The sequence below is a fragment of the Emydura macquarii genome, unplaced genomic scaffold (genome assembly GCF_026122565.2).
Source record: "Emydura macquarii macquarii isolate MOO-44397 ecotype Brisbane River unplaced genomic scaffold, CSIRO-AGI_Emac_v2 contig_1119, whole genome shotgun sequence".
Classification (NCBI taxonomy): domain Eukaryota; kingdom Metazoa; phylum Chordata; order Testudines; family Chelidae; genus Emydura; species Emydura macquarii.
In genome coordinates, this window is record NW_027131256.1 from 4,881,228 (window position 1) to 4,906,023 (window position 24,796).

At 43.8% G+C, this 24,796-nt stretch overlaps 1 protein-coding gene across 2 annotated transcripts in view; it reads left to right on the plus strand.

The window, feature by feature from the left end:
• The window catches only part of B4GALT4 (beta-1,4-galactosyltransferase 4), a 38,257-nt gene that overhangs the window by 9,926 nt on the left and 3,535 nt on the right, over positions 1 to 24,796 (plus strand). The window contains exons 2-6 of one of the 2 annotated variants that reach the window (XM_067546043.1): positions 4,015 to 4,168; positions 16,683 to 17,167; positions 19,005 to 19,237; positions 21,460 to 21,647; positions 24,158 to 24,280. In XM_067546043.1, the coding sequence (XP_067402144.1) occupies positions 16,897 to 17,167; positions 19,005 to 19,237; positions 21,460 to 21,647; positions 24,158 to 24,280 (815 nt within the window). In that variant the 5' untranslated portion in view covers positions 4,015 to 4,168; positions 16,683 to 16,896. Of the gene's footprint in view, positions 1 to 4,014; positions 4,173 to 16,682; positions 17,168 to 19,004; positions 19,238 to 21,459; positions 21,648 to 24,157; positions 24,281 to 24,796 lie in introns of both variants that reach the window. The other variant, XM_067546044.1, reaches the window with a different exon arrangement.

Sequence of the window (24,796 nt, forward strand, 5' to 3'; positions counted from 1 at the left end):
GTGTCCTCAGTTCTCTCTGTCTTATTCTGTCTGCTTGGAGGCACACTGTCTGACAACGTTCTCTGGTGAAGCAGTGAGGTCAGTGGCTCTGCCGTAGTTGTCTAACAACTTTCCTTGGCCTTGAAAGACTGGATTGCATTTCTGCCCATAAAATCAGAGTGTATATTTCTTACTAAAGAGAATGCTGTACTGGGCAGTATTGGAATGACACCTACTTGCTTGGGCTGTACTAGAGGATGGTGTTGAGTCATTTGCAGGAGAGAGACTGTGCATACTTAATACTAGAAGTCATAGGGTCTTTGTTAACAATCAGAGGTATTCTTGATGTGATACTCCAGGAGTGGATCATTTTGCCTAGAGTTAGGCCTCTGTCTTGTCAGGAATCTTAATAACCTAAGTGAAATGTGACTATGCAAAAATGGCTGCTGCTTCTTGCTGATGGATGTATGTTCACAGTCATATTTGCACTCTCAAGTGTCAAAAATGGAGAGCCAGCTAGATGGAGAGAGAACTGAAGTCTTCTTATTTTTCTTGCATATCAACAGAATTATTACTCAGGGCTTGTCTACAGGGAGAAACTGGCGTAGATATAGAGGAATAATTATACTATTACAGGTATGCCAGTATAACTCCCTTTGTGGACACTATCCACTGTAGAAGTGGAGTAAAGATACCAGAATAGTCACCTTTATTCTGGAACAGGATGTCCTCATGGAAAGTTACACTGCCATAGCTGCTGTGGTATATTATTCCACTATAGCTGTGCTAGTCAGTTTCCTTGTTTAGATAAGACCTGAGTTTTTCAGTCAGTTACACCTGTGCTGACTCAGCATCATAATGAGAAGATGGTGACATTGCATAGATTTAACTGAGAGTCCAGTATGGCTGGCCTTTTGTGGAGTTGCACAAGATGGAGAGACCCCTGAGTTGGATGGCAGGGCTGATAGTTGGGAAAAAATATACATATTGAGCACATTTGAATGGCTAATCATAAAGGGTGAGATCCACAAAGGGACTTAGGCATTGTGATGCTCAGCGTTACAATGCTTATCTTTTAAGTGCCTAGAATGATGTGTGCTAAGCTTTGCCCCTCTCACGGAGATAGGCACCTAAGTCTGGGGTGCAGCGAAGTGCCTGTCTCTGCCTATTGATCCAGGAACTGGGAGAAGATAGGCACTCCTTTGCCTACCTCATGCATGGGGCCCAGTCTGATGGGTATACTAGGAGGCCACCCAGATCTGTACACAGCAGTGAGGGGAGGAGGGACCAAGATCGGGGAGAAAATTTCTCCCTTTCAACCTTTAGCTCCAGTAGTTAGAGCACACCCCTGGGGTGTGGGAGACTACTGGTTCAAGTGCCTTCCCTGGCCTGAGGAGGAGTAAGAGTTTGAGGGATCTGCACCTGCTAAACTCTCTAGCTCAGTTAATATATAATTAAACACTTATTTAATTTAAAGTGGAACAACTTCAATAGGACAGACCGAGGGGACTCTACATCAGAATATCCCATAGTTCAGCGGTCAGAGCATTCACCTGAAAAATAGCAAATTCTTGCTCAAATCCCTTCTCATCAGGCAGAGGGGAGAGTTGCACCAGTGGTCTCCTATGTACTGTGTGAGGGCTCTAACCACTGGGCTAAAGGTTATAAGAGAGGTGTTGGTCCTCTCTTCCTTCTCCACCTCCCCTTCTGCCTTGCTGTTTTGTGTGGAGTTAAGTGACTTTTGAACATGTCTGTTAGAAATAACCAAACTGGTTGTCCCAGGGGTGGATTGGGGAGACAGAACCCTTTATTGCCTGCTCATTCCACCTCGACGCTGCGAGTGAGCAACGAGGGGGTTACTTTACAATTCTTTTATCCATAACGGTATGTAAATGTATACATTTCCAGCAACTCCCCGTTGACCCTTATTTGGTTACGTTGATACCTATAAAATGAATATTAACAACTACATAATGAATATAATTCTACCCGCCCCTGTTTGTTGTTTACAGGATTACCATACAGAGGTCAGGCACATCACCTTAAAACTTATAAATTTTATACTAACATTCTTTGAAGTAAAGGTATGCCAGGGAAAGAAGGAAGATACTTTCTTCCCACCAAGGCCTTACTCAGGAGTGATGAAAGTGATTTTATTAGCCTTATTCCCAGCACAGATGGCCAAGAAGGGAGGAAAAGAAGAGAGATGATAAACTCTAACTAGAATTCACACCAATTAACAGAAACAAGGTTTGCCCGTGCCTTGACCCCGTTCCCTGTAACTTAGGCCTGACCACTTATCCAGCTTTTAACTCTTTACTCTCCTACAATGTCTATTGAATTAGGTCCCACATACAAGTTAGGCAAAGGAACTTGCATCTTCCCCTGGTTCATGGATTGATCTGGGACTTAGGCAGGAGATAAGTGACTGGACACCTGAAGGGAGGCAGCAGTGTGCATGCCCAGAGGCAGAAATTTAAGGCACCAGAGAGAACTTCATTAAAAAACTTTGATGCCTACAAGGTTAGGTGCCCTCTGTGTGGGAGTTCTGTAGGATGCAGGGACACCTAAAAACAGGATTTAGGTGCCTAAGTATCCTCATGTATCTCACCCTAAGACCAGAACCTCAGTTCTAAGTAGTAAAATGTCTTTTCTAGTTTTATCCTAAAAGGAATTATCTAATGGGTCACTTTCAGGGCCTGATCCTGCAACTCTAATGCTAATAGGTCTGTTGACTCCTATGGGATAATTAGTGGGAGTTTCAGGCTCAGGTTGCAGTTTGTAACATAATTAACCTAAGGGGCAAATGAGGCGAAAAGAGGTTGGACTAAGCTGTAGTATTCTTTCTCTGTACACCTACTTTGTTGCTCACATTCCCCTACAGGATGGAAGTAAGTGTTAATACCTACCCATCATAAGATCTTGCGGGAGGTCCCGTGATATTAATGTGGCAAGTTATAATTTCATAATTGAAGGTCACATAAGTCATCTGCTATAGGAACAGTGAACTTTAATAACAGGCCATGTAATCGTTAGCTGATCATTATGGCATATGAATGATCTATCTGTGTCAGCTATCATGGTAGGAGCACAACTTACTTTCACATTTTTATGTCAAGAAGTTTTTGCAATGGAAGTGGCAGACACTGCAGTGTAACTGCAGTGTGGGGAAGGGAAGGCAGGTGGTTGGTAAAAGTGTCAGAGTGTTTTTTTTTTTTTTTTTTTTTTTAGACCTGGCCCTTTCTAATACCAAGAACCTAGTCTATTATTTTGATTCCTGGCAGAGATCCTATGCAGATAAAAACATTCTTTAATTTGTGATGCTTTTTTGGGGGAGTGCAGTTTTTATTGTAAATATTTGTGCACCTATCAAACCCTGTGCTATTAACAGAGTGTTTAATATCAACTGCCATTTTTTATTACAAACTGGAATTCTGGATTGAACCTTTCAGTTCAATTTCCTGCATTATCAAATGTGCCTTTTGGTAGGAAGGGGGGGGGGGGTGAGAGCACAAAACTCTGTCCTTGATGATGCTCCACTGACTGACTTTGACTAGCTGATACTGAGAGAGGTGTAAGGAGTGCACTTCTCAGGACATAGTGACAGTGTGAAGGAGAGGTCTTTGGGCTTGTCTGGGAAGGAGGGCTTGGAAGATGGTGCTAGGCAGACTAACCTAGGTAAGGATGATAGAAGCAGTACCTGAAGAATTTCCGTAAGGACAGAGGCTATGGGGGCTCAGTTGAAAATCCTTTTTGTTTTTGAGGCTCTTAAATCTTTTGTAACTCAGACCTCTTACTATTATTATTGTTTTGTATTGTGGTAGTGCCTTTGGCGTGCTGCCCTCCTTGATCTGTCTGAATGCCTCTAAGATAGACTACACTGTGTGCTTTAGAAGATAGAGAGAGAAGCTCTCTGCACACTCAGAAAAAAGGTGGGGTGGGGAACAGGGAGGAGGAGCAATGTGTAGGAAGGAACAAGGGAGTGTCCTGTGGGGTGGAAAAAAGCTGAAAGTGTTGACTTTTTTTTTTCCCCAGTTGTGTCTGCAGTGTTGAGCTGACTCTTTCTGCCGTGTGCAAGAAGGAACAAAGGTCTCTTTGTGGTGTGGGGTTTCATGGCCGAGAATCATCTGCCATTCACACAGGAATCTCCATAACTCTGCAGAGTGACTCCTCTACGGGAAGCAGAGCAGTAAGTAGATCTAATGTGCTTGCTTCCTCTTGGTTTTAAAAGATAAAAGGAGGGGGTGTTGGTTTGGTGGGGGTTGTTAGAAGCTTAATAATCAGTGAATTCACTTCTCCCTTTCTGGGTGCAGGCTGAAAAGGCTGTTTGAAAAGATTTTCTTTAGGAAAAGGTGGTGAGGAAATTTAAGCCTAGTGTGTAAGGAAGGCTCCTAAAGGGCACTGATTAGGGTAGTGTAAAGGCAAGCTAAAAAATGAATTGACCTAAAAAGCCTGTGAGAAGGAGCAAGAATAAGCATTTACAATATTCAGGAGCTTGGACTGTCCTGCATGCTAAGCAGACGCCATAAGTCAGTATTTCTACTGAGTCGCCTGTAAGAGATCAGTTTCTCTTTGGACGGTGTGAGCCAGAATATCATTTAATCTGTCTGTGCTGCCCCCAGCAATAATCCTGTTTCTACTTTGGGATCCAGTTTGAGTTTAGCTGTTGAATTGTAAACTGCACAATCCTGATCTAATAAATACTGTCCCAAGAACTCTTTGGTCCCTGCTACAGCATGTGTGGACTAAATGTGTTTTTCAGTATGGGTTGACTTTTACCCCTCCTTCTGCGGGTGTAGAGGACCCTCTTTCAGTGGAACTGGTATGTTTCCACTGAGCAGGATATGTTTGACATTCTCTGCACAGCATGGAGCCCATCTTCATGGAGCTGTCAGCATGCTGTCACGCAGGACACTAAGCAGACAGAGGTTGGAAGGCTGGGGTTGGGTTGTGCAGAAGTGATTTGAGTCTGAGAATTTGCTGCTGGATAATACCCGAGTTGCTCTGCTGCTGCTCCATGTCTGGGTTGCTGTGTGGGACTCTCTCCCCTCTCCAGTGCTTATCTGAATTACTTGGGCTGGACAATCTCATTACTTGGGCCCATATCTTTTCTTTGCAGGAGCTCCTTGTGCATACATGCATCAGTGTGTCAGTATGCGGGTGACACTGTTTGTGTTGTTCTTGGAGGCTGGGCAAATTAATTTGTTTGGTTTGTCATGGTTGGTTGCAGATTTATATATGTGGTTTGCAATACATATACTGTTGCTTTTTTGTCTTTAAAAAGAGGGTCTGACACTTACAGTTATCAAAAATGCCATGATGCTGTAAAGCCGTGTTGGTGTTCTGGCTAAATTCAAATTTTGGTGTTCTGGCTAAATTCAAATTTTGGTGTTCTGGCTAAATTCAAATTTTGAATAATTATGTTCTACTTCCTTGTATTTTCCCATGGTGTTTCAGTTGGGGACAGTGGTGTTTTTTGCTTGCTATACTAAACTGCAGTGTGTTTTTGCTTTGCACTACTACACATTCTATCGCAGTTGTGGTTACACTTCACTGGTATGGGAAGTGATTCCTTTTCATATAGTTTGTGGTGATGTTGTACAAAATGAATAAAATTTTAAGTCTATACGTTTCTCAATTATCGCTGCCTATAATCAAATCCAGCTAGATACAGGTATATCTGTTGTGGGGGGAGTTTATTTAACTATAAAGCCATCAGTTATATCTTGGTATCCATATTTATGAGGAATAATTGTCCTGGGTTCAAGTACATAGATGCAGGCAGAACTGCAATTGCAGGGCCTTGGAGATATGAGTTCTCTCTCTAACATTTATAAGATAGTACATTAACTGACCTGTAATATTTTTGAATGCCTTGTTGAAGTTGTGGGTCCATCTAACCCATAGGCCTTGTCTTTTATCAAAATAGCTACGGCTTGTTTAATCTCATCCAATGATGTGTAGTCTGTAATTAGCTGGGGTTTACTTTGATCTAATGAGGCACTATAAGGTGCAGTGTAATCACCTCCATTAATTTTTGTTTGAGTGGTAGAATGACCTTTGGGCTGTGTGATGGCTGGAGAGGGCTCTGCCTGATTATCTTGGCTGACGTTTGACAGATAAAAGGCTCGCTGGAAATGCCTTTAAGGCAGGCTAGATCTAAATGACAACATTCCCATGGTTATTGCTGTCCGGTGTGTGCTCCATAATTTATGTGAAGCTAAGGGTGAAAAGTTTGCCCCCCAGATGGAGGCTTGCCTTGCATCTAAATATGAACAGCCAGATGCTAGGGGTGTTAGAGGGGTGCAACAGGGCGCCATTCGGATCAGGGAGGCATTGAGTGCCCATTTTGAGAATGAGAACTAGTAAGGTGTTTTGTGAACAGTACTGTGCCATGCTATGACTGCTATCCAGCTTGAGCTGTGTATCAGTGACAGGTGGAAGTACCAAGAACACAGAAAAAAAGTGGTTATTGTTTTCATAGTTTGTCTTTATTAAATGAAAACTGTTCACAACTCAAACAAAACACTGGGCTGGAGGGGAGAAAGTAGTAAGGGACATTGTGAACAGCTTCGTATTGGGTCCCTATACCGCTCGCCTGTGCGCTGCTTTGGTCCATGCGCAAGTGATTGCTGATTGGTGCAGGAAAGTGCTCTATAATGGGGGAAGAAACAAAGCCACTCTGCTGAGGAATCTGAGACAGAGGATCAGTGAGTACCTCCAGGAAAGTTTCCTAGAGATTTGACCAGAGGATACCTGTGAAATCTTGGTGTGCATTAACATGCTTCTAAGCCGCTCTGCCTAGCTATGGAAGGGATTGGGAAGCACATGGAAACAAAGCTACTCTTATGCACTTCTAGCCCTTCAACTACGTCTATCATTTACCAAAGCAAAGGACCCCCATGCCTCCTGTAAACAAGTAGCATCAGCTCTGAAAAACATTTACCAGAGCTCCCCTCTCCTGCATCCTGCACGCCAGAGCTGCAATGCTGGGACTGCTGGAACCCTCCAGGGTCGCAAAAAGATCCTGACTCCCCATGTCACCAACTGACCCGGTTACCGGCTCCGGTTACTCATCCAACTCCACCTTCTTGTCAATGACTTCATCGGGGTTGATTCCGGTATCCTCTGTACTCAGGCATGAGGAAGTATCCACGGGTGTCTTGGGGGTGGAGGTGGGGTCACTGCTGAGGATGGCTTCCGTCTCCTCATAGAAGTGGCAGGTGTTTGGCTGTGTACCACATCGACTGTTTGCCTGCTTTTGGTAGCTCTGCCGCAGCTCCTTGATTTTTCACTCGGCACTGCAGCGTATTCCATTCATAGCCCTTTTCCACCATGGCATGAGAAATCTGGCCATAGGTATCAAAGTTCCTTCAGCTGGAGCAGAGCTGGGACTGCCCGGCCAACTCTTCCCAAATGCCAATCATATCCAGAAGCTCTGGTGTGCTCCAAGCAGTTGGTGATGGAGCCATCGTGGTCAGCTGGGAAGAAGAAATGCAAGCCCTCCACGCTGACCAAGCAAGAAGGAAGTGGAATTTCAAAAATTCCTGGGACTTTAAAGGGGAGTGGTGGGTGACTGCAGAGCAGCGGAGTTCTAACTGATGGCCAGAGGGGTCAGGATGGGCATTGTGGGACTCTTCTGCAGGCTGTTTACCACGACATAACCAGGTGCGGTATCTTTGTTGCTAAAGGTTTAGCGCAAAAAGCTCTATGACTCTCATCGAGGTGGTTTTATTTTGTCAGCAGGGGGTGGGTGAGTGGTGATTGCAGCGTGTACACCAGCACTGTTTTGTTGAAAAAAGCTGACTTTGGTCGACAAATCAGTCTAGCGTAGACCAGACCTAAGATAATTGGGAGAACACCAACGGAACCATTTACTATGAATAAGATAAGTTAGGAATGTAGAGATGAGGTAGAGAGTAAGTCTTGCATGGACAGAGCATGTTGTGCAGGGATTGGTTCCTGCAAAGTAACTAAGCCAATCCAAAAATGTGTAATGCAATGTATAGGAAAGGTAATGAGATGTATATAAAAGGAGAGGATTTCCGAGTAACTTTGGAGCTGTTATGTACCTTGCATCCGCCCCCCTGCATTTCAGTCTGATTATCTCAGCATAGCATTGCTGTATGCTGAATAAAGATACCTTAGTGGTGAAGTCTGGAGTTGAACTGAGTCGGGAAGCTGAATGGAAAGAGGTCTTGGAGGGAATCACAACATACTTATATAGAAGTAATGTTCTTTTTAATTTGTTCCACATTTGCTAGTCCACTCTGTGGAGAAATGGGGAACTTTATTTTTATGAAAGAATATGTGACTGTTTCCCCTCTCATCTTATATTGTTACCTACCAGGTGGGAAGGGTTTAACCTCTTTCTTGAAACAAGACAAGCACTGAGAAGAAGTCACTAAGCACAAATGGACTATAGAGAGCAAAGTTCACTAGGAGGGTAATTACTGCAAATCTCTAGACAGATAAACAAGTTGGCAGAAGGGGGGAGGGGAGACTGCGTATACTAATTTTGAGTGGGTTTAAGAGGTTCAGCAGACAAAGAACTGAGAATTGTATTAAGTGTGCAGCCTGCTGTAGAGGAGGAGTTCTCCCTCACACATCCAAGAACCGATGTGAGACTTGAACTAAGAGGGCTAGGGGAGTTTGAAGGACTCTGTGTGGAAAATGGGTGTCACCCTCGTAAGCTTGGCATGAGTGTAGACTGTTTATTGTTTTTAAGATAGGATTGCTCTATAATGTTTCTGTTCTGAATAAATACTTTTGCTTTTGGAAGGCTGGCTGGTCACTGGTTAACTCTGTCACTGTCCCTGAGAGAGCAATTGCAGAAATAAATTCAGACTTGCTAAGATAATCAGTGAGTTGCAGGATGGAATTGTAGCCTAAATCCCCAGTCTAGAGGGAGAGATATGGGTGTTACCACCCTGAGAAAGGTGATGGCTTAAGTCATGAGACCTGAGTGAGGCCGTAAAGTTGACTCAGAGGTTCCGTACTGTGACACGCACACATTTCAGGAATGGGTGGCTATTTTACCTCGTTTAAAGGAATACATTTTCTGAAGTGAAACCAGAGATTACAGATGAGTGTAGTAAGTTGGTCTTGGTCAAATGCCTTTAAACAGAGTAAATTTCCAGTATGTTAAGAGTTATGTAAAGATCACTATTTTATTTAACTTATCATTCCAAGGTTTCCCCAGACCTCTTTGCAAACCACTCTATATATAGTGATGATGTCACCCATCAATTAAGGGAAACTATCTCTTGGGAGAAATGTATCAGTTGTTTACGATGCACTGCAACACAGTTTATGAAGGATAGTGAACATGAATATTGTATCCGGTAGAAACTAGAGGGAGGATTTAGGTAGGCAAAATGTAAATATGTGAACCTGAATTTGGCCTGAACCCCAGGGTTAACAATCCCTCATCTGTGTGAAATGCCATATGACTTTTGATGACACATTGGGAGTCAGGATATCACGTGAAATTTTACTTAGGTGAGTAGCACAGTAGGAATGACAGTAACACTAGAAGAATAGAAATATCAGATAAGGCAAAACTTATTAAAATGACAACTGAATGGGACTTGAAATTTGTATGAAGGGAACACAGTGATATTTCTGCAAGCAATATTAAAGAATAAATGCTACCCTGTTAACTTTGTGAGGAGTGATTTGACTCAAGTTGTATCAGTCACAATATTTGCCTTTGCCTCCTATTACCCTCCTCCTGCAAATTTATTGCTATGGCATGTCTTCTGGTGAGACTAACCAAAACTTGGGAAGTGACTTTGTTACTGAGTATTTCACTGCAGCTCTAAAATCTCAGCCTTTTGTTTCCTCCTTGTTTTCCCTTTTCTTTTTCCATTGCTTCCTTGCCTTCTTTCCGTACCTTTTCTTGTTTTTTCTGAGAGAGAGGTGGACTTGAATCATGATTTTTTTTTTCACCCGGATGTGTATTTTCTGAGATTTGGGGGGCTTGGTCCAGCCCATTACAGAGATGGATTGAGTTATGAAATTTGGATCCAGGATTTGGGGTAGATTCTAATCTGGTTTTGATCTGTGTTCCGTTTTGGGCTGACTTCTAATTCATTCTGTATTAGTCTTCTCCTTTCTGTTTATTCCTTTTCTTTTTAATTGAAAAAAATATTTTCTTCTTAGCTGTTGTTGTTTTCTACAAACCGGAGTATTCCCTTCTTGTTTTGGGATCTCTCCACTTTTCTTCTCATCTGCTGTTGCCTCTCTCTCTTTGTTTCTTCCTGACTGAGTTTTCCTCTATCTTAGCTATTGCTTTCTCTGTTCAAAACCTGTGCTGGGCATTGAGGCCACTTGATTGTGTGGATGAAGAGTCCTGAGCTGCTTAGACAGAATTTCTGAGCCAGAATTCAGTGGATGCCTAGCAGGGAGCTTATGAATCCCAGTCTTAGAAAAGGCAGCTGCTGAACTATTTCCCAGCAGGAAGCTCAAAGTGGCTCTACTTAAGTATTGTTCACTTGGCACATGCTTCAGGTGACTAAGTGAGCAGGAAGTGTTCTCTGTCTTTGATTATCATAATATTCCCCTTGTCTGATTTTATTTCAAATCAGTGAGTCTGTCAAGATTTACAGGCTCAAGAGATGGTCTGATGATTCTGTGTCAAGAGGGAGATACTCTTGCCAACAGGCCTGACATTGCTAAGTGCAGGTAATACTTCATGCTCTAAACAATGCAGTGGCACCTTCACCACAGAACCGTGTGCAGGGTCACCACCTTGGACACCAGTTAAACAGAGCCACAGCACATAATGGCTGCAGATCTGCAGTAGAGCGTAGCCAGAGTGGGGTTGGGAGCCACACTAAAGAGGAGCGCTAGAACAGCTGGATTCTTGGGTCTCATGGGAATCCCAAAAGCACACAAGCAGTGTTTGTATTTCATGAACCAGGGTCAGAGGCGTGTCAGTGACTTGCCATCTGACCTGCCGTAATTGTGGCCCTTTCATCATTCAGTCAGTATCATTTCATACCATTTTCAGTGCCAGGAGTGGCAGACAAAAGTTTCTTCAACTCCCATAATACGGAGGCTGCGGGAGGTTCTAAGCAGAAACTCTGCAGTGAAGCAGAGACACAGGCATCATATCTTTAGTACTGTCTGCCTTCTATTAAAACAGTGTTGTATTCATTGTCAGCAGGAAGTGAGTCTGTAATTCTGACATTGCCACATAAAGTGCAGGGCAGAAATAGACGGGGGCCCAATCAGTGAAGTGTATTCGTAATTTCCCACTTTCCTGTCTACAGACTAATTAGTCTAAAAAAAAAAAAAAAGTGCTCAAGAACTTAATCTATATTTATTTGGAGAATAAGATCTTAAAATCCAATTTGTAAAAGAAAAAGCACTACACTTAGAAAATAAATATAAGGATCTATTAACCTGAAGACTGCTTTTTAGATCTGCATTCCCTAAGTATGCTTAATAATTAAAGACCTGTAATTTATAAAATTCTCAGCAACCTGACCCTCAGTTCCCTGTCTGGATAGGCCAAGAATGATATTTCTCTGACTCTCTTGAGTTCCATGTTTCTTTGTCACTTTTTTGTCAAGGGTTTTGAAGAACCAGTTGCTGGGGAGAGGGAGAGAAGTGTTGCATTGATGAAGATCAGCTTCTCTGTCAGTTCTGGATGGGGCAACAGTCAGAAGGGGATTGGGTTTAGCATGATTGGAGGTAGCACTAAAGTGGGGGAGCAATAAAAGTCAAGGTTTTGAGAATGAAAAACTCTATTTATTCCAAGCATGGGGACTTTGGAAGAAGGGGGGGAAGGGAGGTGCAGTGAAACTGATGCAACAGAGGGATTGGTGTGGGAAAGCACAACACAGATAAGTGGCATACATTACCTGTGTTCCTAAAGATGTGTGTGTCATGCACCTTTCCTGACCATCCCACATTGATGTTGGTGAAACACCCGCTGTGATCCACCAGCACTTGCAATACCATTGAAAAGTATCCCTCTTGGTTTATGTACTCTTTGACAAGGAGGGCTGGTGCTAAGGTAGGGATATGCGTGCCATCTATCGCCCACTGCTGTTAGGGAACCCCATCACTGCAGAACCATCCACTATGTCCTACATGTTGCCTAGAGTCACTGCCCTTCTTAGCAGAAGTCGATTAATGGCCCTGCATACTTGGATCACAACCGCTCCCATGGTGGATTTACCAACTCCAAATTGATTCCCCACTGACTGGTAGCAGTCTGGTGCTGTAAGCTTCCATAGAGCAATTGCCACTCGCGTCTCCACTGTCAGAGCAGCCCTCATTTTAGTGTTGCTGCACATCAGTGTTGGGGAAAGCTTTGCAGAAAATTCATGGAAAATGGCCTTCTGCATTCAAAAGTTTTGCAGCCACTACTCGTCATCCCATACCTGCATAATGATGCGATCCCACCAGTCAGTGCTTGTTTCCCGGGACCAGAAACAGCACTCCACTGTGTTAAGCTATAGCACGACTGCTAAAAGCAACCGGGAATTGTTGGTTTGATGGCTTGCAGCACAGCTGCTTGACTGACAACACAGCGGCTCCTGTCTCAGCTCTGGAAATACTGCAGGATAAGGCGCGAAGTGTTTGTAATGCTCATAACACGAGTGCACAGCTGAGCAGGGTCCATGCTTCTCAGGCTATCATGTATGCACTGCTGAGCAAGGCTTTTGAAAAAAGACGTGAAAAAGTATCAGTTTGTTTGCCATTGATATCAGGGGAGGGAGGGAAGAAACTATCATGGGAGGTGGAAGCCACGTTCCCATTTTCCCCCGCGATAATGTTTTGGTGCTATGAGGCATTGCAAGCCCTCTCCAAATTCCCTGCGGCTATTTGCATTGTGGGATAGCTACCCACAGCAAGTACACTGCTCTGTAATCTGTGCATCAATGAAAGCGCTGCTAGTGAGGACTCACTTCACTGACGCGATGAGCGTGGTGTGGACACGCCCGACCGACTTAATTACTGCGGTGGCTGGATGTCAACTTAAGTCAATTTAACTTTGTAGTGTGGACATGCTCTCAGTGGGGACACAGGGCCAAACAAGGCTAGTGAGGACATGCTGAACTGTTTGTGCTTCAACCTGTTCAAATTCAAGTGTCTACTTTGGATGAGACAATGGTGAATGAGGGATGCAGCACGTAGTTCTTGTGCCCTCCCTCTGCACAGGCTACTTCAGTCACAAATAAGAAAGAGATGGGAAGAAGTTGCTACTGAATTGAGCAGGAGTCTTGTAACCATTGCAGCCTGCCTCTCTCAATGCCAATGCCTGTCCCTCTCATGAACTATCTATAGTTTGAAGACCTTGATCCAATACAAAATATTACCTCAGCTACCTTGTCTCATTGTTTTGAAGAGTTGGTACTGAGAGGGAGCCCCTTCCCCACCAACTAAGAACCTCTTCTCCCACCTAATCCTCTAAGATCTGTTAGGGGAGACCCACCTACCTCAGAACCAAAGGGATCCTTTCTTCACTGTATCACTCAGCCTTTCTGTCAGAAGGAACCTACTCCCACACCACCCCAGCTCTGTGCAACCCTTGCATGTGGGCTGGTTGGTTGGAAGAATTCATGATTTGTAGGGGAGAAGAGTAAGGAATTGATGGATGTTTTTGCGGAAGAGTGTTTTCCCCAGAGAATGTTCCATATGTTGCTAAGTGAGGTAGACTGTTTTTCAGAGAATCCTCGTTAAAATGTTGGCAGCACATCGCTCTCACTGGGGGTGGGGGAGGAATGCAAGTTGCATTTTAAAAGTTTGGCCTCTGTGGTGGTGTCCCCATGCTTCACAGTTGGCATCCCCAAGCCATTCTCTTCTCTGAATGTGTCTCATCACCAGTAACAAGGATTCTGCAGTTAGAATTTAGTTAGCTCTGAGGAAACACCAGGAGAAATAAACTCCACCTCAGTGTCTCTTGTGTTTGCTCTGTATGAGTAAAAGGCTGTAAAACGGTGTGCTCCTCACTAAAGCCTATAGATGCATGAATCAACATGCACAGGGAGGAGATGCTGAAATGCCATTATTATATAGTTATTTTATGACTTTGCGCCTTCAATGTTAGGGGAGTGTTCTCTGCTGGATAGTGCAGAGGCTGGTAGTTGGGTCTCCTGATTTCTCTTCCACACAGTTAGTGAGTGATTGTGGGACCAAAGTAAATTATTTCTCCCTCTGTGCTCCTGTTTACCAATCTGTAAAATGATATACACCTCACAAGGGTGCTGAGAGGTTTAATTTGTTTGTAAAGTGTTTTGAGTTGCATTGCATTTTACCAGTGTTCTTATTACTCAGGCTGATCTTTAGCTGCCTCCTCATATTTCTTTTCCTTCTGCAGTGTAGGTGGAAGTTGCAACTTCCAGCTCAAGGAGACAACCCTGCTAGATCTGATTGAGAGAGTGCACTAAAAATGGCAGTATAGCTATGGTGGTGCCAGCAGCAGGAGAGGCTACCCATCCCAAGTACACGCTCATCCGAGACCTTAGGTGCATACTTGGGCAGCGAGCCCACCCTGCCATCTGTGCCTTCATTCTATTTTAAGTGCACTAGCTTAGTGCTAGTGCCCCATGTTGGTTACAGCACTGCTGTTGGTATCTGGTGCTCTATAATGACCATAATGACATCAACAGCTTTTTTTTTTTAGATGAGCTCGATATTTCTGTGTGTAAAGTTTCGCCTACGATCAAGGTGTGGGGCTGAAAGGGATCAGCATAGGCGTGTGCAGCACATTTCATCAGGGTGTTCACCCAGGGAATTTTCATTAGGGTGTGCACCCAGGGTCTTTATCGGGGCAGGCATGTCAAACTCAATTCCACCAGCGAGCCACATTTGAATTTCCCGCCGCGTCCTAGTCTCCGCCAAGAAATCTCACGACGAACGGGATTTCGGCGGCAGATCGCGGCATGCTCCCGTCTGCCGCAACATCGTGCGGCTACTTCATTTTCAGCGGCAGCTCGCTTTCTATTGCCATCCGCCGAGAAATCGCGCGCGCCCTCTACTCTTTGGGCGGCAGCTCTACCGGCCCACGTCAAAAAGATTCGCAGGCCGGATAACAAAGGTTTGACTCCCCTGCATTAGGGTGTGCCTGGCACACCCCGTGCACACGCCTATGGTGATCGGCAGTGAGTGACTCAGTGGATTATTTGTACGTCATTTGTTCTCCTTGGTGCAAGTTTTATTTCTCTCTGAACCTCAAAAGAGAACAAACCGGTTCCTCCCGTTCTCAGAGGTCATTGCAGAGACTAGTGCTGTTCAGACACAAAATGTTCTAGTGGTTTTCCTCTTGGAATTCTGGGGCCCAAGCAAACTCAGCTGTGTCCCTGTAATGGTGAGATGTAGACAAAGGCGGGCTGTTGAGTAATCCACCAAAGTACACATGAGATCAGTGAGTATGGTCCAGACAGCATAAAAGAGATTCAGTTTCTCCTTGTCAGGGATTTTTATCCCTTCTACTCCAGAGTCCAATACTGATGGAATGAGTTAATGCATAGGTCTCTTCTTCGTGGAGGAAGTTAGGAGTGCAGTCAACAAAGTCTCTGTCCTTTGAAGCTACAATATATGTCAATACGGGGTTGGACTAGATATATTGCCAGGTGTTGGACTAGGTGACCTTCAGAGGTCCCTACCAACCCTAATCTTCTATGATTCTATTAATTGCTTTGAATGGGCTATTCTTGTATGCAGGGCCAGCGCTTTATCTTATCGGTGCTTCATTTCCTGTTTGAGTTACAGTTAACAGAGGTTTATAATGCAAACACTCAATATAACTTTGTGCCACAGGCTGTAGACCTTATAAGTGAGATCAATTCATCCAGCATCCTACAAACATTTTATCAAGTCTAAACACGTTCTTATCTACTTACCATCTAATATCTGTTGATATTGCTGATAATATTGATGATGATGCATAGGTTTCCGGCTATGCATGTGTAAGGATTCAGTGAGGGCTGAAGCCTTGGCATGAACTGGCAGCTGGTTTGTCAGTATCACAGGATCCTTGGGGGAAAATCTTGCTTGAAAATGAAACTCCCACTCAGGAGAAAAAGGATAACTTGCCTCCAAGTTAGTTCTTCAACTTTCTGAGAGCAGATAAGAAGAAAGTGGAGGGCAGAGGTGCTAAGTGGCTGATGGGGAAGGAAAGAATTCTGACGCAAAGGAAGCATTGTGTAGCTCACTCCTGGGGTGCATCCCTGAGAATCTCCCTCCTTAAAGCAAAGCAAGTTTCATTTCGCAGAGGTCATTTCAACTGTGCCTCACTTCTCAGGAGTATGGCTAGACTGCCTTGCAGTTGCTGTTAATTATTTGTACTGAAATAGTTCTAGAGACCCCAACCAAGGTCAGGGCCCTGTTGTGCTAGGCACTTGTGCACACCTCTAGTAAGAGACCGTTCCTGCCAAGCTCATAATCTAAATAGGACTAGACAGAGTGAGTGGGAGGGGAAACAGAGGCCCAGAGTGGAAGAGATTTGACTAATGTCACACAGCAGGTCAGTGGCAAAGCTGGGAACAAAACCAGCTTTGTCAACTTCCTGTCTGGTGCCCTACCAACTAGATAATGTTGCCTCTACTTGTAATGCTTTGGCTCTCTGCTCTCCATTAGCACCGCTATGCCCCATGTTCTTTTAGTGAATTTGGGGGTGGGGGAGGGCACTGCAGTGCAGCTGTGCTGGGGGAATATAAAATAACCTCTTTTCTGTTTTGGACCAGGGTGAGTCGTAATGTTTGCCTTCCAGCGATCACTGCACCAGAGCTCCATGATTTCCAAAGCAACAGGAGGCTTGGCAGCCTGTAATATCTCCCCGCTTCCTGCCTTATTGTGACATTCCTTCTGGGCTCTTTATTTTCACCCTTCTGAGGTGTACAGAAGAGGGGCTGCATCAGGAACATTGCTGAGGGAGCAGCTTGCAAACAAGGGAGGGCCATGGGCTTGAGCTCTGGCATCCTTCACCTCTCCTACAAGTTCAAGCTGCTGCTGCTGTTCGCCTTGTGTGTGATGGTGGTGGGGTGGGCCACCTCCACTTACCTTGTGGATGCTATGCAGGAGACTCCCAAAGCAAACAGCTCGGTGGAGAATTTCAGAAAGGCAACCACGCTGAAGGAGGAGGAGAATCAGAAAAAGGTCTTGTCAACTGTAGACGTTTCCACAGTGAAGTCCACCATGAGTCACTGCCCTGCTCTCTCTCCCTACCTGCGTAAGTGGCTCAATCTTCAGCACCTGTAACACATGAAATCTGCTTTTGTGCTACTGTCTCTCTGGTTCCCCTCTGGCCACCTCTCACCCAGGTGCTTTTCAAACTCAAAGCTGTTGCATACCATGTCCTATAGACAGCACCCTCTCAACAGTTAGGTATCAGTTCACCCTAGAAATACTTGAGGTATAAAGAGATGTGTAGGACAACTTAATACATTGTGGGGAGAGGTTGTTGGGTCCCCCCATACCCCATGGTGCTTTGACCAGGTGAGTTAAACAAACTAGCTGTGGTAGCTCATGCATTACTACATAGCTGTCCCCCTGCCTCCATTCTGAAAGACTAGCAGAAACCCAACATGCCAGCACTGGAAAGAGAGGAGTGAGGGCATTCATACTTGCCTCTGAAACTAGTCTGGCCCATATGTACTTCTGGCTATGGCATCCAGTTAGACCGGAATGGAAACCCCATCAGAAATAGCTGCAGCAGCCTGATAATCTGGACGCTATGCTCCATTGGCAGCTGTAGGTACCTTGTTACTGGGCTTATTACGGGTCCCATGCTCTGCTCTTCACTGTTTAATCTGTGAAGTCTGCAGTACTTGAGTGCAGCTCATCCTCTAAAATGCATATTGCAACACACTGAACTCCAGAATGATAATTTAGAAGGAAATGGGTCTCTGCCCCTACCTGTCTTGCTTGCTGGTTCCACTGCTTCACTCTTTCTTTTATGCTGAATCCTGCTTTTGTTTTAAGAGATTTCCCTCTTCCTCAAAACCCATACACTTCCCCTTTCCACCTCCATGACAGATTTGAAAATCCCGGTGAGAAATGAAATGCCATTTCATTAGTGCACCTTCCTTTGACAAAGACTGTGACTGTTTTGGGGACTAATGCTGTCTTTGAGTCAAAATGACATCTCCAGAGGCTTCCTTAGCCTGGCCCTTTTTATTAGTATAATAGCTCTATGTGGAACCTTGAGGTTCACCATATTGGCCTATCTACCTTTTTCACCTTTACTGCCATTGGATGACTTCTGTGTTAGCAGCACAAAGCTTCGATACCATGTTGTCTTCCGTGTACGCCCGTGCTCATGCAAGCTGGTTGGGGGATGCTGAATTTTTTTCCTTCCCAAAAATTAGAAAAAAAAAGTCATTTTTTCTTGGGGAAATTTTTTTTTCCAGTCAAAACTTTGCAACCATTTCTAATCACAGTTGTTGGATTTTTTCTCTTTCAAGTGAGCTTTCTTTGTGTCAGAAGCGGGTATGATGAAAGATCTGCACAGCAGCCATTGAAAAGGTCTCATTTGGTCATGAGGATGTAAGATTTGTAAGAACCATTTCCTGCTCTAAGTTGATGTCTGGCCCTACAATGTTTACGTCCATGGTTAAAGCCATCATGAATCCCTGCACTCCTATTCTCATATCTCTCAACTCTTGTTCCTCCCCTTCCCTCCCATTGAAGGCCATGTTGAAGCCATCACTATCCTTCTGATTGAGTGCGACTCCTTTTATATGTCATTGGCATTGCTCCTTTCAGTAAGTGAGTAAATGCTAAGCAACTCCAAGTACCCTCTCCCTCCAGGACCCAGGTACTGACTTTACTGCACTTCCCATTCCATTTGATCTGGGAAGCAAGATAAATTAGAATTTGGGATTGAACACAAGCTTCTCGTGCTGTTCTATGGTTTGTGTTACACAGCAGGTCAGACTAGATGATCATAATAGTCCCTTCTGGCCTTGGAATCTATGAAAGCTGGAGTGCAGAGCACTCCCATGACGGCAGTGAGCTAGCCTGAAACCAGAAATGAATTAAGAATGCCTCCTGTGCTTCTCCTGCAGAGGGCACCAGCAAGCTCAAGTTCAAAGAATCTCTCACGTTGGAAGAGGTACAGAAGGAGAACCCTGAGGTGGCAAAAGGCCGGCATCGCCCTGCAGATTGCTCAGCACTGCAACGAGTGGCCATCGTGATCCCACACCGCAATCGAGAGAAACACCTGTTGTACCTGCTGGAGCACCTCCACCCATTCCTACAGAGACAACAACTGGACTATGGTATCTATGTCATCCACCAGGTGAGGCAACCATGAAGGCCAGAGAACTACCTGCCTGAGAGGAATGGGAGATTAATTAAATTCCTACGCATCCCAAATTCTTCTGCCCTACAGATATTCCTTCTGGCTTTGTAATGGTGCCTCAGGGCTGGTTGTCTCCTTTATTGGCTACAGCATCCCTTTCACTCAGAAATCCCATCTGAATTAGAGAAACTTTTTAAAAATGTCCCACCTTTGGTAATACCAGTTCAGCTCTCTGCCCGTTAACAATGTTGCAAGTTTCAAGGCAGACTGGCTGCCAGCTACCTTTTGTGCTTTAAACTAAGTGCCATCCAAGCCTGCTCAGAATAGGTTTGGTTGTTATGGTGCTAAAATGGCTGTGGGAGCAAGCAGCCGGGCAGCCCTTCTGTGTTGGTGCTCCCACTATTGCTAATACTGGGGAATCTGGACTATTTTTAGAAAATTTCCTTGATGTAGCTAGTGCCTTCAAAATCATAGGTAGGAAGCACTTGCCAGCCTGAATAAACAATGAAATGTATTGTAGCTTATTTAGCATTTCTGAGCTAGGGCTTGAAATGACCATCCTAATAATGTTTGTTACTGAGAAAATGAACTTACCCAGCATATTAAACTTACACATCCAGGATGAAATGTTCTCATCAGAATTTTGGGAGGCTCCATATCCATACCCAGCCTATATGCATGCCTGATCTTCCCTCAGGCTTACCATCCTCTGGATGTGAGAAGAGCCAGCTTCTTCAGACTCCTTCCCAGAGCACCTCTGTCTCCCTGGATGGCTTCTGGCAAGTGAGCCCTCCTTCTTCCTCTGGAGAAGGGCTTTTAAACTCTTAGTGTTTTGACCTCCAAGCTCCCAGCTTTGACAAAACAACTCTGACACTTCAACCTGGAGACAGGATCCTAGAAGCTAACAGCTTGTCCTGCATTGTGTGCTGGAGGCTGCTCACCCTAGGCTTATTGGGTTGCTTTCCTGTTTGTTCTCCCTACAGCCTGTTATTAATTTAGATCAGTATAGTCATACAGGAAATTCTATTAACTCACCATAGTTACACAATACATTTACCTCCCTGACCAGGTCATTTACAATATTCGTACTATTATTGTGTGTCAGTATTCATAGATTAATACATTGCAGCTTATTGTCTGTCACAACTGAATCTTGTGTGTGTGCGTGCGCGCGCTGCTTTGTCTCCAGGCAATATATAATAGCTTGGGGTTAAATCCAATAGCAACTGATAAATAATATTGATCCTAATTCCTTAGCAGATGATTTTATAAAAATAAATATTGATAAAGATGGAAAATAGGCTACTTCCTTTTTAAAGGGAATTTTAACTGTCATTCTCTTTCTGTTTGCACTGCTGGTTGTTGTTCATACAGGATGCATTTGGCAAGCTAGTGTGTGTGGGTGTGTGTACTTGTGTACGCAAATGCATGCATGCTTACCAGATGGCTGCATCGTTACTCTGACGTGAATTTTGTCACCCTCAAAAGCTTATGAAACTGGCTACAGCTTAAAATTACTGAGCTACAATTAAAATAAATCTATAGAAACTGATACTTCTGAGAAGGGAAGAGGCACCAAACTATAGCAAAAAGTAAACACATACAATCAGTTTAAAAAAAAAATCCCAAGCCAGTAGTCTGGTACAGCACTGTGTATATAAGACAGTGTGTGAAAATTGTGAATAGAGTACCAGACTGGATGTTAGGAGTACCACATTTTCCCCCCAGCTCTGCCACATAGTGTAACCTTAAGCAAGTCACTTAACTTCTCTGTGCTTCAGCTTCTCAATATGGAAATAGTAATATGTTCCTGCCTTATAAAGTGCTCTAAAATCTATAGAAGAAAAGTGCCAAGTTTTATAATACATTTATTTTTATGTAACTCATGATAACAGTTGCATTTAGAGTCAGCACTTTCTTCTGCTTCCTAAGCTACATGGCCGTAGCTCTTCCATTACCTTGTCTGATGGAAATTCTAAGATCAGTAATAGGAGTAGATTCATGACAGGTAGGGAATGAAGAAATACTTCACAATATTGGCTGCTTTGATGCCCACTTGTAATGTCAAGGAATAGTGTGGTGTGAGAACTTGATACAATATAAAGGCTGTGAGCCATGAAGAATACTGTAAACTATGTGATTAGGATGGAATCCAGGCAGGTAGCAAATCAAGTTTAATGGGGTTGATGTATGTCTTGTTTTCCTTTCTTTTTTCACAGGCTGGCAACAGCAAGTTTAACCGAGCTAAACTGCTGAACGTAGGATACCTGGAGGCCCTGAAAGAGGTGGAGTGGGATTGTTTCATTTTCCATGATGTGGACCTCGTGCCAGAGAATGACTTTAATATATACATGTGTGACAAACAACCAAAGCACCTTGTAGTTGGCAGGAACAACACTGGGTACAGGTAGGAATGGAAGAACTTGGAGAATATTTTGACTGGTAATTGCCAGGTTATTGGAAACATTCCCCTTTCTACAGGATCCTTAGTTTGGTGCATTCCCTGCCATCTGATATGGTACTGTGCCCTTCTATCGTGCCTTCTATCCAAGGAGCTTTACAAACATAAATTAACTTAGTTTCACAAATCACCGGTGCGATAGGTCACTGTTGTTAGCCCTGTTTCTCACATGAGGAAATGGAGATTCTGAGTGCGCTAAGTGATGTTTTTGGTGGTTATGCGTAGACACTGTGGCAGAACCAGAAATTCATTTCAGGTCTCCTGGTCCTGTGATTTAACAGGATCATCCTCCCTAAAGTTGCTCTAATAAAGTTTCTTCTGTAAGATCTCCATATCAGACCTTCTTCTGTAGAAGAGGTAGCTTTATTAGAGCAACTTTAGGGAGGATGATCCTGCCTCTCATTAGCTGTTTATACAGCTCATAACACAGTAGGGTTCTGATGTGAATTGGGCCCTCTAGGTGCTACTGTAATACAAATAATATATCTAGAGTGTGAAATAGGAAATCAAGTCCCACTCACCTCAAATAAAAGAGGCCATCAAATCTGGCATGAACACTTAGAGGAGTTGAAGTAGGAATGCTGTATCCAAATATTAATGATAAAAATTGTGCTATTCAAAAACTGAGCTGCAGTGTGTGAAAGTAAAACTCTTATACCCTTTACAAAGAGACAGGGAGAAGACTTGGTGTGCAAATCATTAAACAGAATAAAAAGCCTCTTACCATATCTTTCCCAGACCTGAATAAGAGTTCTGTGGAGCTCCAAAGCTTGGCTCTTTCACCAACAGAAGTTGATCCAATAAAAGATATCACCTCATCCACCTTGTCTCTGTCACCACTTAGTCAGTCTAACCCCAGGATTCCACCCAGAAGAAAACCAGACTCAGAACAGATTTCTGGAAGTACTGCACTTTGCAAAGAGAATACCAAGGGCCTGAAGACGGTCCACTGAACACAGCAGGAGCAATAACCCCAGTTGTTCAGGAGACATTTGGATTCTAGAAGAGTAACAATGGAATGACCCTGGAGGCACTTGAATGACCTCAGATGTCCTAGTTACTGCATCTGTTTTGACTAGTGAATCACAGATGAATTTTTGCTCTTACTAGAGATTTTCTTAGTTAATTTTCTAAGCCTTCTTTTTGTCTCTGGGAAGGAATGGCTAGTTTTCATTTATCTAACCGTAGAAAGAAAATAAAAGGATGGGAAAATAGGTGGGTGCCCTTTTATTGGTCATTGGTGGAAGACTTCCATGTTGGGCATATTAAAGAAATGAATAATAGCCCTAGGATCTTCTAGGCTGAATTTACTTTGCTTATCTTCTGTATATACTGTAATTGACACCTTCTTCTAGTCTCCTCAGCTTATGCGTTACATCTACTTAGACTCACACACACACACATAATTTATAGCCACTTGCATATCACCTGAGAGGTTGTGTTTGTAATCAATGCTTTGAAGGCCAGAGGAGAGAAGTGTCAGGAAAAGCAACTAGTAAGAGAGTAGAAGGTCAGTAATGTGGGTCACCTCCTAATTGGTGTAATTTCCAGGACAGAGGAGCTAGAGGAAGCTGAAATTAATCTCCTTTAGAGGCAAGCTTCCTTACACTAATTTACCAATGTGTAACTTACACTACCTTACACTTTACAGTATATTACACATCACCTCTGAATTTGTCCTGTAGTGCCTCTAGCTCCGTACTGTTGCAATCAGTTTTTCATATCTAGTCTTCAAGATTTTACCATCAAATTGTAATACTACTAATCCACTGATTAGAAAATAGCTATCCTTCCTTTCAGTAGGTCATTGTTAAGGTTAAAAGTCTGTCACAGGTATTTTTAGTAAAAGTCAGCAACAGGCTGTGGGCAATAAACAAAAATTCACAGAAACCCGTGACCTGTCCCTGACTTTTATTAAAAACACTCTGGGAGGTGGGGAGACAGTCTCCCTCCTGTTTCTGTGGCAGGGGTGATTGCTGCTGCTCAAGACCCAAGGGAGCTGACCCAACCCCAGCTGCTGCTCCAGCCCTGTGGCCACTGCTTCAGCAGCTCCAGGGCTGACAGCAGCTCCAGCCCTGCCCTAAAAGTCACAGAATCCGTGACAGAATCATATCCTTGTGTAGCCTTGCTACCTCCCTTCTCATTTGGAGCCCTTGGGATACAGAGCCATCTTTGACTGGCAAGGAGATATCCAGAGTTGAAAAACAAAGTAAAGACTGCTCCAGGCTGCCAGTTGGAGAGAGAATTGTTCTGATTAGCACTCTGAAGCGAATCATAGTGTTGTGGAGAGAAATGGGCCGATCTGAACACCTTTGAATTTTGGAGAAAGTTCAGACCTTGGTTCAGACTTCGCAGCTTGGGCTCAAAGTTTCAGGGCTGTATTTTTGTATTAGCTCTTAAATTTCATGTCACTTCTATTTTTCAATTTTTCACTATACCTTCTTGTATATTTCTAGGTTGCGTTACCAGGGATATTTTGGAGGAGTAACTGCTCTAACAAGGGATCAGTTTTCCAAGGTGAATGGATTCTCTAACAATTACTGGGGCTGGGGTGGAGAGGACGACGACCTCCGAATCAGGTAACCAAATGGCTAGAGGGAAATGGGTGTGTATAGTATGAGGTGTGGATGAATCGGATATCTGTGGATAATACTCCATGTGTGACTTAACGTGAGAACTTCTCTGCAGATGGAATAGTGAAGGGAATGTACCACTGGAAGTCCTTGAGATATGAAGAGTAAACGAGTTAGGGAATTTGCAATGTGTATGGCAGGGTATTACTGGCTCATCAGCCAGCATTACTGGGTGCTGGAATCAAGATAACACTTCATTGTGCTTGTCTGGCACTAGCGTACTTGCTGTGTTCTGTAGGGTGATAGTGAAATAATTGATTTCATTGAGAGCAGAGGTGTTAATTCTGGGAAGGATTTTCAGTGCTGTTCTGTGCATCCAGAAGAGGGGCATCCCTTTAGAATCCTTCTCAGGGCTACAGTGGAAGGAATTACATCTGTATTCTGCTCTTTGCCTCTGTGTTAAACATACTGCTCTTCTTTGAGCCTCCTTCTAAAGCAAGTCTCATTAAGAGAGTTTGAGGA